The following is a 13,643-nucleotide window of genomic DNA, read 5'->3' on the forward strand; positions in this document are numbered from 1 at the left end:
GCAGCATTATGGGAAAGGAGTGGGATTACAGTAACTGGCTTAGAGTAGTCAGACCTCATTTTTGAGTTTGAGATTTATCATCTGATTAAACACATATGGACATCAGCTTTATTTATTCTGAAACTGTTTAGTCCTTCTCTGATTATTACTTTGATCACGCAATATATTTGAATATTATGAATAATAAGGACTTACTTTTTTGAAGCTTTCATTATAAAGTTATTGCACATATCCTTCCCCACCCCCATCACTGCAATCACATATGAGCAACAAGGAAATACCAGTTCTGTCTTTATCAAAACAAGGAGAATGTTGAAAGGCCAAACCACAAAATACAAAGATGACTGCTGTGATCATTACAGATCAACTAGAAGTACAGGAGAAAATTTAAGATGTGCATAGTTACAGATCTTAGGATGAGCTGGAAAGCATTTATTTTCCCACAGGGAGAAAATCCTGAAGGGTCAATCCAAGAACATTTGTTTATAACAGCAGGACCAAGTAGTACAGATTTGGAATAGATACACTCTGTACCACAGGAAGTAGATTGTTTCATCATACTAAAGAGAACCTATCCCTGCTTTTTTTTTCTCTCTTTGTTTTCCCTTGCTAGTTGAGGAAAAAAGTAAAGAATAGAATAATTATTCCTTTTTTTTACTCTTTTTTTTTTTTTTTGACAGGCAGAGTGGACTGTGAGAGAGAGAGACAGAGAGAAAGGTCTTTGCTGATCTGAAGCCAGGAGCCAGGTGCTTCTCCTGGTCTCCCATGTGGGTGCAGGGCCCAAGCACTTGGGCCATCCTCCACTGCACTCCCTGGCCACAGCAGAGAGCTGGACTGGAAGAGGGGCAACCGGGACAGAATCTGGCGCCCCAACCGGGACTAGAACCCGGTGTGCCGGCGCCACAAGGCGGAGGATTAGCCTATTGAGCTGCGGCGCCGGCCATAGGCTAGAATAATTAAAATAAAGTTACTTCGAACAGAAAACGCCTACTGGTTTGTAACATTGGCATGTCCCCATTCTCCAGTATGTTTCCTGAAAGTGGCTATTTAAGGACAGAAACTCACTTCAGGCAAATATATTGTGGGAAGAATAAATATCAGATAAAAAAGAAAAAAAAACACCAAAAAGATGTAGCTGTGAACAGACAAAGCTCAAATATCAAAATATAAAGCTCAAAGATCAATATTTTGTCATGAATTAAAATATGAAACAATCACAAAGAAAGGATTTAGAAGCTGAGAAAAGGGACAATAAGAAGTAAAAGATTTTAAAGCAGTGTTTTAAAAATGAGTAGAAAGGGAAATATCTTTCAGAATTTGAGGTGAAATTTATAATAGCCCAGATAGCGTTGTTTGAAACATACTGAAGGGGCCAGCGCCGCGGCTCAATAGGCTAATCCTCCGCCTGCGGCACTGGCACACTGGGTTCTAGTCCCGGTTGGGGTGCCGGATTCTATCCCGGTTGCCCCTCTTCCAGGCCAGCTCTCTGCTGTGGCCAGGGAGTGCAGTGGAGGATGGCCCAAGTGCTTGGGCCCTGCACCCCATGGGAGACCAGGAGAAGCGCCTGGCTCCTGGCTTCAGATCAGCGCGGTGCCACAGCGGCCATTGAGGGGTGAAGCAAAGGAAAAGGAAGACCTTTCTCTCTGTCTCTCTCTCTCACAGTCCACTCTGCCTGTCAAAAATAAAAAAAAAATTTAAAAAAACATACTGAAGGACATAGAAAATAGTAACGAGGAAAGATTGCAAAATTAAAAGGAGACAGAATTGAAAAATGTTCAAAGTTAAAGTAAAAATTATGCTTGCCAATAAATTAATAAAACATCATATATAATTGGAATTATTTTTGATGAAATAAAATAGAGCAGAAAATTTAATAAGTTAATTCCAAAATATTTTCAGAAATAAAAGAAAATTAGTTGTATAAATGGGAAGACAAATTAAATTCAAAGGAAGAAAAATATGAGTAAAGTTATTATATATTGAAGATGAAAGAATTATAAGAAAGGGGAAGAAAGAGGAGAATTAAGAAATAAGGAGGAAGGGGGCCGGTGCCATGGCGCAGTAGGTTAATCCTCTGTCTGCAGCACTGGCATCCCATATGGGCGCAGGTTCTAGTCCTGGCTGCTCCTCTTCCAGTCCAGCTCTCTGCTATCACCTGGGAAAGCAGTAGAAGATGGCCCTCAAGTTCTTGGGTCTCTGCACCCATGTGGGAGACCCAGAGGAGGCTCCTGGCTCCTGGCTTCGGATCAGTGCAGCTCCAGCCGATGCGGCCATTTGGGGAGTGAACCAGCGGGCGGAAGATCTTTCTCTCTGTCTCTCCCTCTCACTGTCTATGACTCTATCTCTCAAATAAATAAATAAAAAATACTAAGAATAAAAAAGAAAGAAGGAGGAAGAAAGAAAGGACAAAGTTCTCTTTCTTATTTTCAATGTGTGTGTTTCTCTTTTGAAAGTCATTTTTTACTTAAGGATTTTGATATAACAAAATATTTTTAGACTACAAGTTTTATGTAATTTCAACTTAAGAAAAATGTGTTTCCAAAACTTAGGAAAGGACCTGTTAGTATTTAATTTGATTTGTCTGAATCCTGCTTTTTGTTACAGAAAACTGGGAATGTTTTTGAAATTCAAGAATGTTCAAACTTGTTTGAAGGATGCCATTATACTTGATTATTATGTGTCTGGATTTTTGTGGGCCAGAGGAATGGAGTTTTCTACTGTTCAACATTCAAAATTTATGACTTTACTAGATATGTTACTTCAAAATCTTAAAAGTAAGTATACTAATCTCTTTTTTTAAGAAAGGGAAGTGTAGTCCTCTATCTAAATTAATATTCTTATGCAGAAGTCCCTGATTTTATTGTACATCCTTTGATGAAAATTATAGGTTTCTACTAGTTATTGCAAAGATACAGTTCATATCCTCACTGAGTTGTAAAACCCCAAATAATACTTACCGAGATTGAAGTTCTCTTAATTAATTTTCCAAGGAAATGTTAATTTAATTTAAACATCTTGGTTCTACTCACCCTCTAAATATTTGGGAACTCTTGAATATTCTTGTAATTTTCTGTAAATCTAAAACTACTCTGAAATTAAAAGCTTATCATTGAGTATATTCCCTAAAATGGAATATAATTCACTATAAACTTAGGAAAGAATGAGGAAGCTTCCAATGCAGGGTATGACAGACTGTATATTGTTACTGATTAAAGCAACATGCAGGATTGTGTACTTTTGTTTACCAAAAACACAAAGGTAGAAATTTATACATTTCATGTGCATATAGACAAATAACATAAGAATGCAGAATTAAAGTGACTCATGAAAAACAGTCATGTGGGCCACCAAGGTAGAAGAAGCCTTTAGATACTAGATGATTGACAGATCAATAGATAGTATTTAATGTGCACAAGAATATATCACCTAAGAAAAAAAATTAAATTTTTTAAAAGAGAATATATGAGCTAGAGAGTCCTGAACTTTGTTTTCTTTGAGCTGCGTATTCATAAACTAGAAACAGAACAAAGGAACCTAAAACACTCTGGTTCTCACATTCCAAACTTGAGATGCTATTTCCATTGTAAAATTTTTCTGTAACTTATAATTGAATCAAGGATATTTCCTTTAGGTGAAACTTTATATGGTTGATATTTCAGAAGTGAATTTCTAAAACTTGAGCAGGATCTATCCAGCTACCCATAAACCATGAGAGAGTGAAAGTACATATGTAAAACCTAAGAAGAAAAAAAGCAAGAATTCTAATTCTTTTTTCTGTCAGTTAAAAAAAAAAAAAAAGAAAAAAATTCCCTTAAAACTTTTTTTTTTTTTTTTTTTGACAGGCAGAGTGGACAGTGAAAGAGAGAGACGAGGAGAAAGGTCTTCCTTTTCTGTTGGTTCACCCCCCAATGGCCACTGTGGCCGGCACGTCATGGCCGGCACACCTCACTGATCCTAAGTGATCCGAAGCCAGGAGCCATGTGCTTCCTCCTGGTCTCCCATGCGGGTGCAGGGCCCAAGCACCTGGGCCATCCTCCACTGCACTCCCGGGCCACAGCAGAGAGCAGGCCTGGAAGAGGAGCAACCGGGACAGAATCCAGCACCCCAACCGGGACTAGAACCCGGGGTGCCGACACCACAGGTGGAGGATTAGCCTATTGAACCGTGGTGCCAGCCTAAAACTTTTAACTTGGGGCCTGTGCTGTGGTGCAGTGGTTAACGCCCGGGCCTGAAGCGCCGGCATCCCATATGGGCGCCAGTTCGAGATCCAGCTGCTCCACTTCCTGTCCAGCTCTCTGCTGTGGCCTGGGAAAGCAGTAGAAGATGGCCCAAGTCCTTGGACCCCTGCACCCGTGTGGGAGACCTGGAAGAAGCTCCTGGCTCCTGGCTTCAGATCAGCACAGCTCCAGCCGTTGCGGCCATCTGGGGAATGAACCATCGGATGGAGGACCGACCTCTCTCTTTCTCTCTCTCTCTCTCTCTCTCTCTGCCTTTCCTCTCTCTGTGTAACTCTGACTTTCAAATAAATAAATCTTTAAAAAAAGAAAACTTTCCACTTAACAAGTGGTGGTCATCATCAAGAAAGAGTGTGCAGTTAGCCAAGTGTGCCGGAGGATGAGCTGTGGTGTGTTTACCCTTAAACTCGGGTGAAATGGAGTTCTCTACACAGTGAGTCCCCCCGTTCAGCAACAGTTTAACAGGCAGAAGACTAGAGGTGCAGGCCAGGCTGCCGGTGGTAGTGTGGTCAGTTCAGTGTAGGAGCTGAACAGGATTTTGATCCGATCCTTGTCTCAAACCTGTGCTGCATATCTAAAAGGCTTTCTACAGACAACCCACGTAGAATCAAGTTGGATCAACTTAATAGATTATGGAACTTAGGAATTGCAGAGTTATGTGTACAGGCAGTTCTCCGTATCCATGAGTTACATTGGTGAGTAGGTCAACCACCATATGATAACATTTGGGAAAAAAAATGCACCTATACTGAACAAGTACCCATTTCTTTCTTGTCATTATTCTCTTAGCAATACAGAATCACAACTACTGATATAACATTTACATAATGTTAGATATTATAAGAAATCTAGAGACAATTGAAAGTGTATGGAAAGGTTGTACAGGTTATATGCCAATACCACTCCATGCTAATGAAGAGACTTGATTATCAGGATTTTGACATTTCTAGGGGGTCCTGGAGTCAATCCTGTGCAAATACCAAAGGATAACTGCGTTTATTTTGGAGTCTAGTTTTTCTAAGGCCTGGACAAGTACAAGCTGTAGAGTATTAGATCAGCTTGATATTTGGCCTTTTTCCAGATCCAGAGGGCTACATTATGTTTCCTTTAGAGAAGGAGAATATTAGTACCTACAGAATATTTTGTAATTCCTATGACGCTACATTATTTTTCCTTATGTAGGAATAATAACAAATAGTATTTATGCAGGATTAACTTGGGCCAATCACAGTGTTTTATAAATATTATTTTATGTAATTCACATTCAACTTTATGAGAAAAATAAGTAAATTCAGAGAGATTAAATAACTCCTTAAGATCACACAAGGTGAACTCCAGCAAGTGAGAATCCATCCTCCTGACCACAACACCATCTGTGCCCGTCCTTGGACTGGATTCTAGGAAGCACTGTACATACTTTTTAGTTACCAAGAGTATATGTGCATTCTTATTTCATCTTCACAACAGCACTATAATATTGAAAATAGATGTTACTCTCATTTTGCAGATGAAGAAAATGAGAGTCAGGTCACCTAGCAGGTAAGTGTCAGGTATAAGGCACCATCTGAGTCTTCTAATTAATTCTAAGTATAGTGTGTTCTTTCATTACACTAAATTTTCAAGAATAAAATTTATTTCTAGCAGCCGTTAGTAGTTAAGTGGTTTAATGTTTCATATTTTAATCACATCACTAAATGTAATTTTTAAAAGAGCAAATATTTCAGTTAGACATGTGAAATGATAACTCCAAAAATTTTTTAAAGCAATTATCTATAGAAAGACATTAGACATTAGAAAAACACTTTTAGGAAGCTTTTTTCAGGATAAAGAAATAGTCATATAAGTATAATTTTGTGTTTGATAAGTAATTCCATCAAACTATAATCAGTTATATAAGATTTTTTTTTCCTCTGCATCTCTAATTAATATCATTTTATTAATTAAATGATTCATACTTGCCATTCATTTATGAATTACATTTATCCAACAGAGTTTTCATTTCTGAAGTTACTTCCACTATTTTCAAAAGAAATTTATCATGGAAAAAGAAATGTACAGTCGATTTGAATTCCACTTAGAATGGCATAGGAAAGCCCGATAATCCAGCAACAATTCAGTGTATTGACTTAAAAGATGAGCTAGAAGACAACTATGAGAAATGGACTGATTGGAATTCATTAAACTAAATTTTACTTGTTCATTTAGTTCTTTTTAGTTATATATATCTTTATATAATCAGTATTTCTTCCCAGTTCCTACAAGTAGAAAAGAATCTAGACTAAACAAATGACAACTTTGTGTTCATAATACCTTTCCCAAATTTTAATTTACTACCATTTTATTAGCAATTTTGGTATTTGGAATATACAGCATTTACATCCCAGAGGAAAAGACTGCACTCCAAAAGCTGCTAGGTCCAACAATCAGCATATATTCTCACAACTTGTTTTATCTGCACATACAACCCACCTTCTAAAAACTCCACTCTGTTACAGAAAGTGGCAAGTTCATTGATGGTTTCCTGAGAGACAGAGATTTGGTGGGTAGAGTTCTCAGTGAGCAGCACAACTCCCCAGAACCCTCATCCAGGACCCTCACTTTCATTCTCTTCCCCACTCACTGCCCGCCCCCAGTCAGCCCAGTCTCAGTTTCTCCAGAGCTTTTGAACTCTCCACCTCCAGCTGCCACAGTTTTATGTCCATACACCCAGCATTTATTAGCAAAAGGACCTTCTGTCCAGTTATCTGAATACATTCTGCATGGAGAGAAGTGGAGGATGATGCCTATGTGGATCACAAATAAGGCTTTTCCTGTCACATGGAAAAATGACTATAATTTAAAAAAAAACACAAAAGATATGTTAATTTTTTATAATAGACAGTATAAAAGTTAAGTCTGAGATTTTTGATGTGTATCTACTTCTTCCTCAACTGGACAAATGCCATAGAAGACCATTTTAATGTTTGTTTGTAGCCATAAGAATAGACCAGAATCATTGAGTTGTTGGTTTTTGGCAATGCTGGCAAAGCCATGTCATGCTTTTTGAGCTTTCATCTGGCTCCCACCAACATCACTGGGCACTTGAGAAACAGCTTACATGAGTTGTAAGTCTGTAACCATGGAAAATTAAAAAAAAAAACTCACTATTTTTCATATAAAGCTGTACTTTTGACTTTTACTAAAAATCTTTAGGCAAGAATGTTAATAGTAAGCAAAAACCAAGTGTTGGACGCCATTCATTTCCATTTCAGTTCTGAGTTCAGCTCTGCTGTTTATAATAACTGAACCTGCCAAATGGGTCTTCCTAACCAGCTTAGTCAACCAACATTATTAAAGTATTCTTTCCATATGTAAATATACACACATGTGTAAAAACATACATATATGTAAAGAGTACTTTACATACATATATATTACACCTTACTGCAGATATAAGCTTCTAATAATTGTGTAATGTCATAGTAATTTACAGTTGTAGGGTTTGTCAGCTGCTGTTCTTCCACACAAAATATAATCATTAATTTATTGTCAAGAAATGGTAAGAGTTTTACCATTTGTCCCAAATGTTAAACAAAGTAAATTTTGGTACATTTAGAACATTGTGAATTATTTTGCTCTCAAAACACCTATCAAGATAATGCTTGAGATATCCCTGAATTTTATTTCAGCTCTACATATGTCATTGGAAGACAGTCTAAAATGGCTTGGGGAAGTTATGGCGGAAATTGGACCAGCCCACTTAGAAAAAAATGAAGAATGGAATTTATTTGATGTAAAACAAGCCAATGCCATCATTGATTACTTACAGATCAGGTAAAGATTTTTAATAGCATTTCTGTTAATTTCATAATTTCCAACAAATATCTATTCAACAAGAATAATTGTTTTCAGCAAATTAAGATCCTTCACAGAATTTATGCAGTAATTAACCCAACTCATAAATATATAATATTCAAAGTTTGCACTCTATAAATAAAAATCAGATCATTGAACATTTTGGCTAACCTTGCACTCTAAGAAAATGGATTATGTTTGATAAATATAATTTCATCTAGACTTATATAAATTACCCAAGAATTTTTTTGTTAAATTTCTAACTAATACCATTTTATTAATACAATGATTCTTTCAGATTAATCAGATTCTATTACAACAGATTGCATTTTAGATAGTTGATGTGTTCAGTGATCTAATTTTTCATTCTAAAGAACAAAACCCAATTCCATTTATTTAGTTAGTTTAGTTTAAATGCTTTGTATTATAAATGAAAGAGATTTATGTATATGCTTCCTCAAATATATTACATGCCTTGAAAAATTTTGTAATATTGACCAATTAAATTCATTATTAAGTCTTTCTGCTTAAAAAATGATTGTGGATGGAGGGAAAGTATTTTTATTACAGTGATTCTTCATTGGTGAGTGAACAAATCTCTCTTTATATAATCTGTCACAAGGCCTGCATTAGAATCATGCATCTCTCTGAAAGGATGTTTTTAGAATTTGCAAATAATCGAGCAAGAGTAGGTAAAATATGTTTCTTTTGCCTAACTAAAATCATCTGTAGAATATGTTTGCTACACACTTTCCTTTTATGGCATATATTCCAGTGTTTCCAATTTCAAAATTTTAAATTCTGATTCAAAGAGTGCTAAATGATTTCCTAGACATGCTCATGGTTTGCTTGGCAAAGATCCTGGTTGTAGTTTGGAAGGTTTATAAATATTAGTGTGTTTAATATGATAAAGTTTACATACTGTTTTCTGGCATGAATTAATAGTGGCATATGATATAATATTTTTGTATAATCACATTTGATATAATCTCACATTACCAAAAAAAAAAAAAGCTCCTATTGGATATCTCTCACTAAAAACTACAGTAGTGTTCTTCTCTGTGAGTGGGGAGGAGTGAAGAAGGAAGTTCAGAATTGGAGAAGGATCATATTCCTCAAGGTCTCTCTGCCCATTAGGGTTTGAGAATCAATGAGCGAGAGAAATTGTACTCTGCATTTGTATCAGCATCTCCTTTCTCTTCTGCGTCTATCTGGGCATACCAAGTTTCTCTTGCAAAACACCTATTTACAGCCGAGCTCTGTGCCCAGGAAGTTTGTTAGGAACGTGGGGACTGATAGTTAACCAGAGCTGCAAAATCAGCGTAGGCATCACAACACCTTGTAGACAATGAAAAATGGCATCTCCTCTCCCCTTCATCTCATCTCTCTAGACGTATTTCATGACATTTTCTTTTGGAAGATTGTTATGTTATGAGGGATCATTAGTGTTACTACCTTGATATTCCAACCAAAGTGACTTCATATACCAAAAATCTCTATTCTTACAACTCTGAAAAAAAAAACCAATATTTCAGATATCAGTCAAAAAATAGAACTATTTCAACTCTGTTAAATTTTCATGATGTAATTTTAAAGAAATTATACATTTTAAATAGCCATATTATAGAAAAATAAAATCAAGTCACTAGGATATATTGAAGTTGTGTAAAGCGAAATAAGCTTTTCTACACCTGTCCACAATCCCTCATGCATACACAAATGAAAGTTTAGTGGCAGTTAAATCATACAATACTTTTCATTTTCATGACTACAAAGCACTTTTTTTTTAAAAAAATATGAAGGTATCTCAGTTATCAAAAGTATAAATATTACAGTTTAACCCAATGTTGAGTTTACCAAACACTGAAATCTCTAGTCAGTTTAGGGAGTGCCCATAGCACATGAGCCTGGCAATAAAATTAAAATGTCATTGAGTGTTCTTTAGAGCAGTCTAAACTGCATATTCTGTCTTATATCTGTAATTTGAAAAAAACTAATACCAAGATTCCTTCCCAACATTACTGTAAGTAGATGTGTGGATAGATAGATAGATAAGTGCATATATATGTATTTTTTGAATATACCATGTAATGTATTGTGCAGTGTATAAGAATATATGTACAGCTGCAGCTTTGTAATGTAAGTCATCATTTACATATATAGCTGGTCTAAGTACACATCTGTCTTTGTGAATTCTACCTGTCCCCTGGGAATGAGGTGAAAATAAAGTACACAGTCACATGCCCTGTGTAAGAACCAACTCTTTCCCTTTGTACATAGCAGGGCATTACACTTCTAGACTTATAGATACATTTCTATTCCATCTTCTTCTGATGTAGCACTAAGACTAGATGTTTGACAAAATAGCATAGGAGCCTGAACTAGCACAGATTCAACAGGAAGAGGGAGAAAATCCACTTACCTGATTGAAGTGTCACTTTGCTCCCATGCAAGACCTAATAGCTCCCTAGCAAAGCTGAAGGTGGGGGGTGAGATGAGGAAAGAGAAGCATCTCAGCCCACCCCTGAGAAAATGCCCCCTTAGACACCTACCCTGGATATCTAATCCTACTCCTGACTCTGTCCCCAAATGCGCATGTTTAACCCCCTCATCCAAGTCATACGTTTGATTTTCATTGTGAGAAGTAAATCTCCTTCATGGCATGGGACAATTAATTTCTAAATGCAATGAAGAGAATAAGACAGAAAGACTATGAAACTGTCAAAAACGAAAATGTATGATTAAATAATTTGTGTGACACAAGATGGAGAAAGGAAACTCTTGCATTTGTTTATTGAAAGGAAGCTAAGTTATTTCCAATATCCTCCATCTTCTTTATTTTTCTACTCAGAATTAGACTGTAGGACTAGTTGGATGCTGTGAATATACTAAAACCACTGAATTGTAAATTTTAAATAGATGGCTTGTAAGCTTTGTGAATTACTTATCTCAATGAAACTATTTTTAAATTTTCAAAAAAAAGATCAGTTATTATCAGTGCAATGTTTTTGACCTTAAAGCTTTTCTTAGGTCACCAATGTAAAGGAGAGAAAATTGGAATTTATTTTGCTTCATCGGAATTATCAAACTTCACTAATCTTAATTTATTCTTCTAGCCAACAAATCAAAGTGATGTCAAAAGCTAACTTAGTTTTCTGAATTTTGATGGATAATTTAAATGTATAAGCTCCCCCCCCAAAAAAAATGTAGTAACTGAGTTTGCACACCCCTCACTTTTTAATGAATTGTGTTAGTAGTGAGATCAACTGCTAATATAACTCAGAGAGACCCAGCTGCCTGAGGATTTCTTCATTGATTTCAAATGAATTGAAACTTTGATCCATTACAGCATTCAGGAGAAGCCATTATTATACATGCTCTGTAGCTACATTTTGCAAATGTTAATTTCTCAGTTATATTAAAATCAATTTTCTTAAATAGCAAAACGCACCAGAGTGAAAGAGAAACCACTAAGACAATTTTTTTTCTTGGGCATTTTGCTGTATTATGAGTCTATTAATTTTCCCAACCAGCAGGAAGGGAATTAGAAAAATTCAAATATTATCACAAACAGGATATTAGAAGTCAGCCCTTCAGTAAATTTTTAACTCTCAATAAAACATTGCTGAGCTCTTGAAAAATCACTAGAAATGTTTGTTTTCAGTACCTTCTATCCTTTAGGTCTTCGTAGCTTTTAGGTAGGAAAGGGACACATGTTCCTTCTTAAATTAATTCCATCCTTTGATGTGTGACTGAATATTTTTCAGGAAAATCAGAAGGCTTCTAAATGGATTTCAGTTCATGTCAAATAATTTTTTCAGGTGCTTTTGGAGATTAATTTAATTTTGAAACAGTTCAGGAATGTGAGAAGTAATTGATATGGAAGTAGATTGTAGAATTCAGTGCCATTTTACTGGGAAAAAAATTGACTCCGTTTTAGATCAAAATGTAATAAATAATGTGAAGTTTAATGTTCCTTAGGGATGGTGCATTGTTTGGCTTAAAACTAGGAAAAGTCAAGTCAATCTAATTGTTCCCTTATCCCAAACCTATCCAATCTTCACAGATAGACTTACTGATATTGTAGGTACCATGTTACAGTGTCAACCTCTCAAAAAATAAAACTGACTCCTTAGCATGTAAGGACAATTTCTTTTGGAATAACAGATATGTGAACTCTATGTTAGCATTTAATATCATTAGCATGGTCATTATGAACTTTCTTTTCATAAATACCATAATTTAGTTTTGTTTTTCCTGAAATAAATCCATCAGTTACACAATCATTTTGTATTTCAGCTTATTTCAACACTACAAGCTGTATGAGTTTATGTTTTACTTTACCAGAGAAGAAATTGTGATCGGAACTGAGGTAAGTAATTTATCTAGATGGAACCAATTAAGCTGAATCACTTAATGCATGCTGATCAGCATCTGGATATTTAACTGCTTAAAGCAACTTCTTGTCAAGATTATTCAAGTGTTAATATAACCAACTTCTAGTCTGCAGAAAGAATAATTATATAAAGTGAGCTTTGGATTTAGAAAATAAGCTGTCTTTCGGCATTAAAAGCACTGTTAATCACATATACTTTATGGATTTATGGATTATTTGAGCTCAATTGAATAGACTGTATGTCTTCATACAAATAAAATCAAGAAAATGAGATAAATTAATTCAGTTAAATCTTTTCTAATTTCACATTAATTTTCAGTCTATTCATTGTTTAAGGCCTAATTCAAATTCCACTTCCTCAATGAAGCAACCATATCTTAATTGCATCAAATTTCAGACAAAGGATTTGGACAAACTCTCTAATCACAGTCTATGATTTCATTTCAATTGATTCTTCTTGTTTAATTGTGGCTACTTTACACCAATAATCCCATAAATATGCACTGTGTTACATGATTTTCTGTTTCCTGTGGGTTGATATGGTCAATACAACTCAACAGTAATTGTCCTGAAGGGTAGGATCATTTGCTGTTTTTCTATCACAGTGCATTGTATAATGTAGGGCACAGTAGCCCCTCAAGTAGTGCACAGAACAATAGTTCAGCAATAAATAGTCTGTCCAGATACCTGCTTGGGTATCTTTACATCTAATCACGTGTTGGTAAACACTAGGAATTAATCCTACGTAACAACATCCTCAGGAGGCAAAAACTATCCGGAAAAGTGCTCTTGTATGTTCACAATCCTGCCCCCTATATTCACATTTTTCTTAATAACTATCCTGATATTAAGAACCAGATGCAATGTGCCAAGTCTTCTGTCTTACTGAATGTTGTTATTTTAGGATTTATAAATTGCTTACTTCAAAACCATATCAATCACCGTAATTCATCCTCCATCTGAGTACTTTTTCTAAGGCAGGCCTTTTAAAAGTATGCTGCAGTAAAACAAAGGAACCTTTTTGCTTTTGCTTTTCCTCAAAATTACTTCTTTGTAATCTCTTCATACTTTTGCTCATATTAAATGTCCTTTGACGTTTCACTGAAAATGTTTCCACTTTAGAATTATATAGCATGACAGTATTACACACTGCAATTATTAGTTTGTAATACAACCCT

The 13,643-nt window shown here is 35.6% G+C and overlaps 1 protein-coding gene across 3 annotated transcripts in view; it reads left to right on the forward strand.

Moving 5' to 3' along the window:
• The window catches only part of CABCOCO1 (ciliary associated calcium binding coiled-coil 1), a 114,535-nt gene that overhangs the window by 15,533 nt on the left and 85,359 nt on the right, over window positions 1–13,643 (forward strand). For all 3 annotated transcript variants that reach the window (XM_062214683.1, XM_062214682.1, XM_062214684.1), the window contains exons 3-5: window positions 2,605–2,774; window positions 7,904–8,048; window positions 12,369–12,441. In XM_062214683.1, the coding sequence (XP_062070667.1) occupies window positions 2,605–2,774; window positions 7,904–8,048; window positions 12,369–12,441 (388 nt within the window). The remainder of the gene's footprint in view (window positions 1–2,604; window positions 2,775–7,903; window positions 8,049–12,368; window positions 12,442–13,643) is intronic.

The sequence above is a fragment of the Lepus europaeus genome, chromosome 17, assembly GCF_033115175.1.
Source record: "Lepus europaeus isolate LE1 chromosome 17, mLepTim1.pri, whole genome shotgun sequence".
Taxonomy (NCBI): Eukaryota; Metazoa; Chordata; class Mammalia; order Lagomorpha; family Leporidae; genus Lepus; species Lepus europaeus.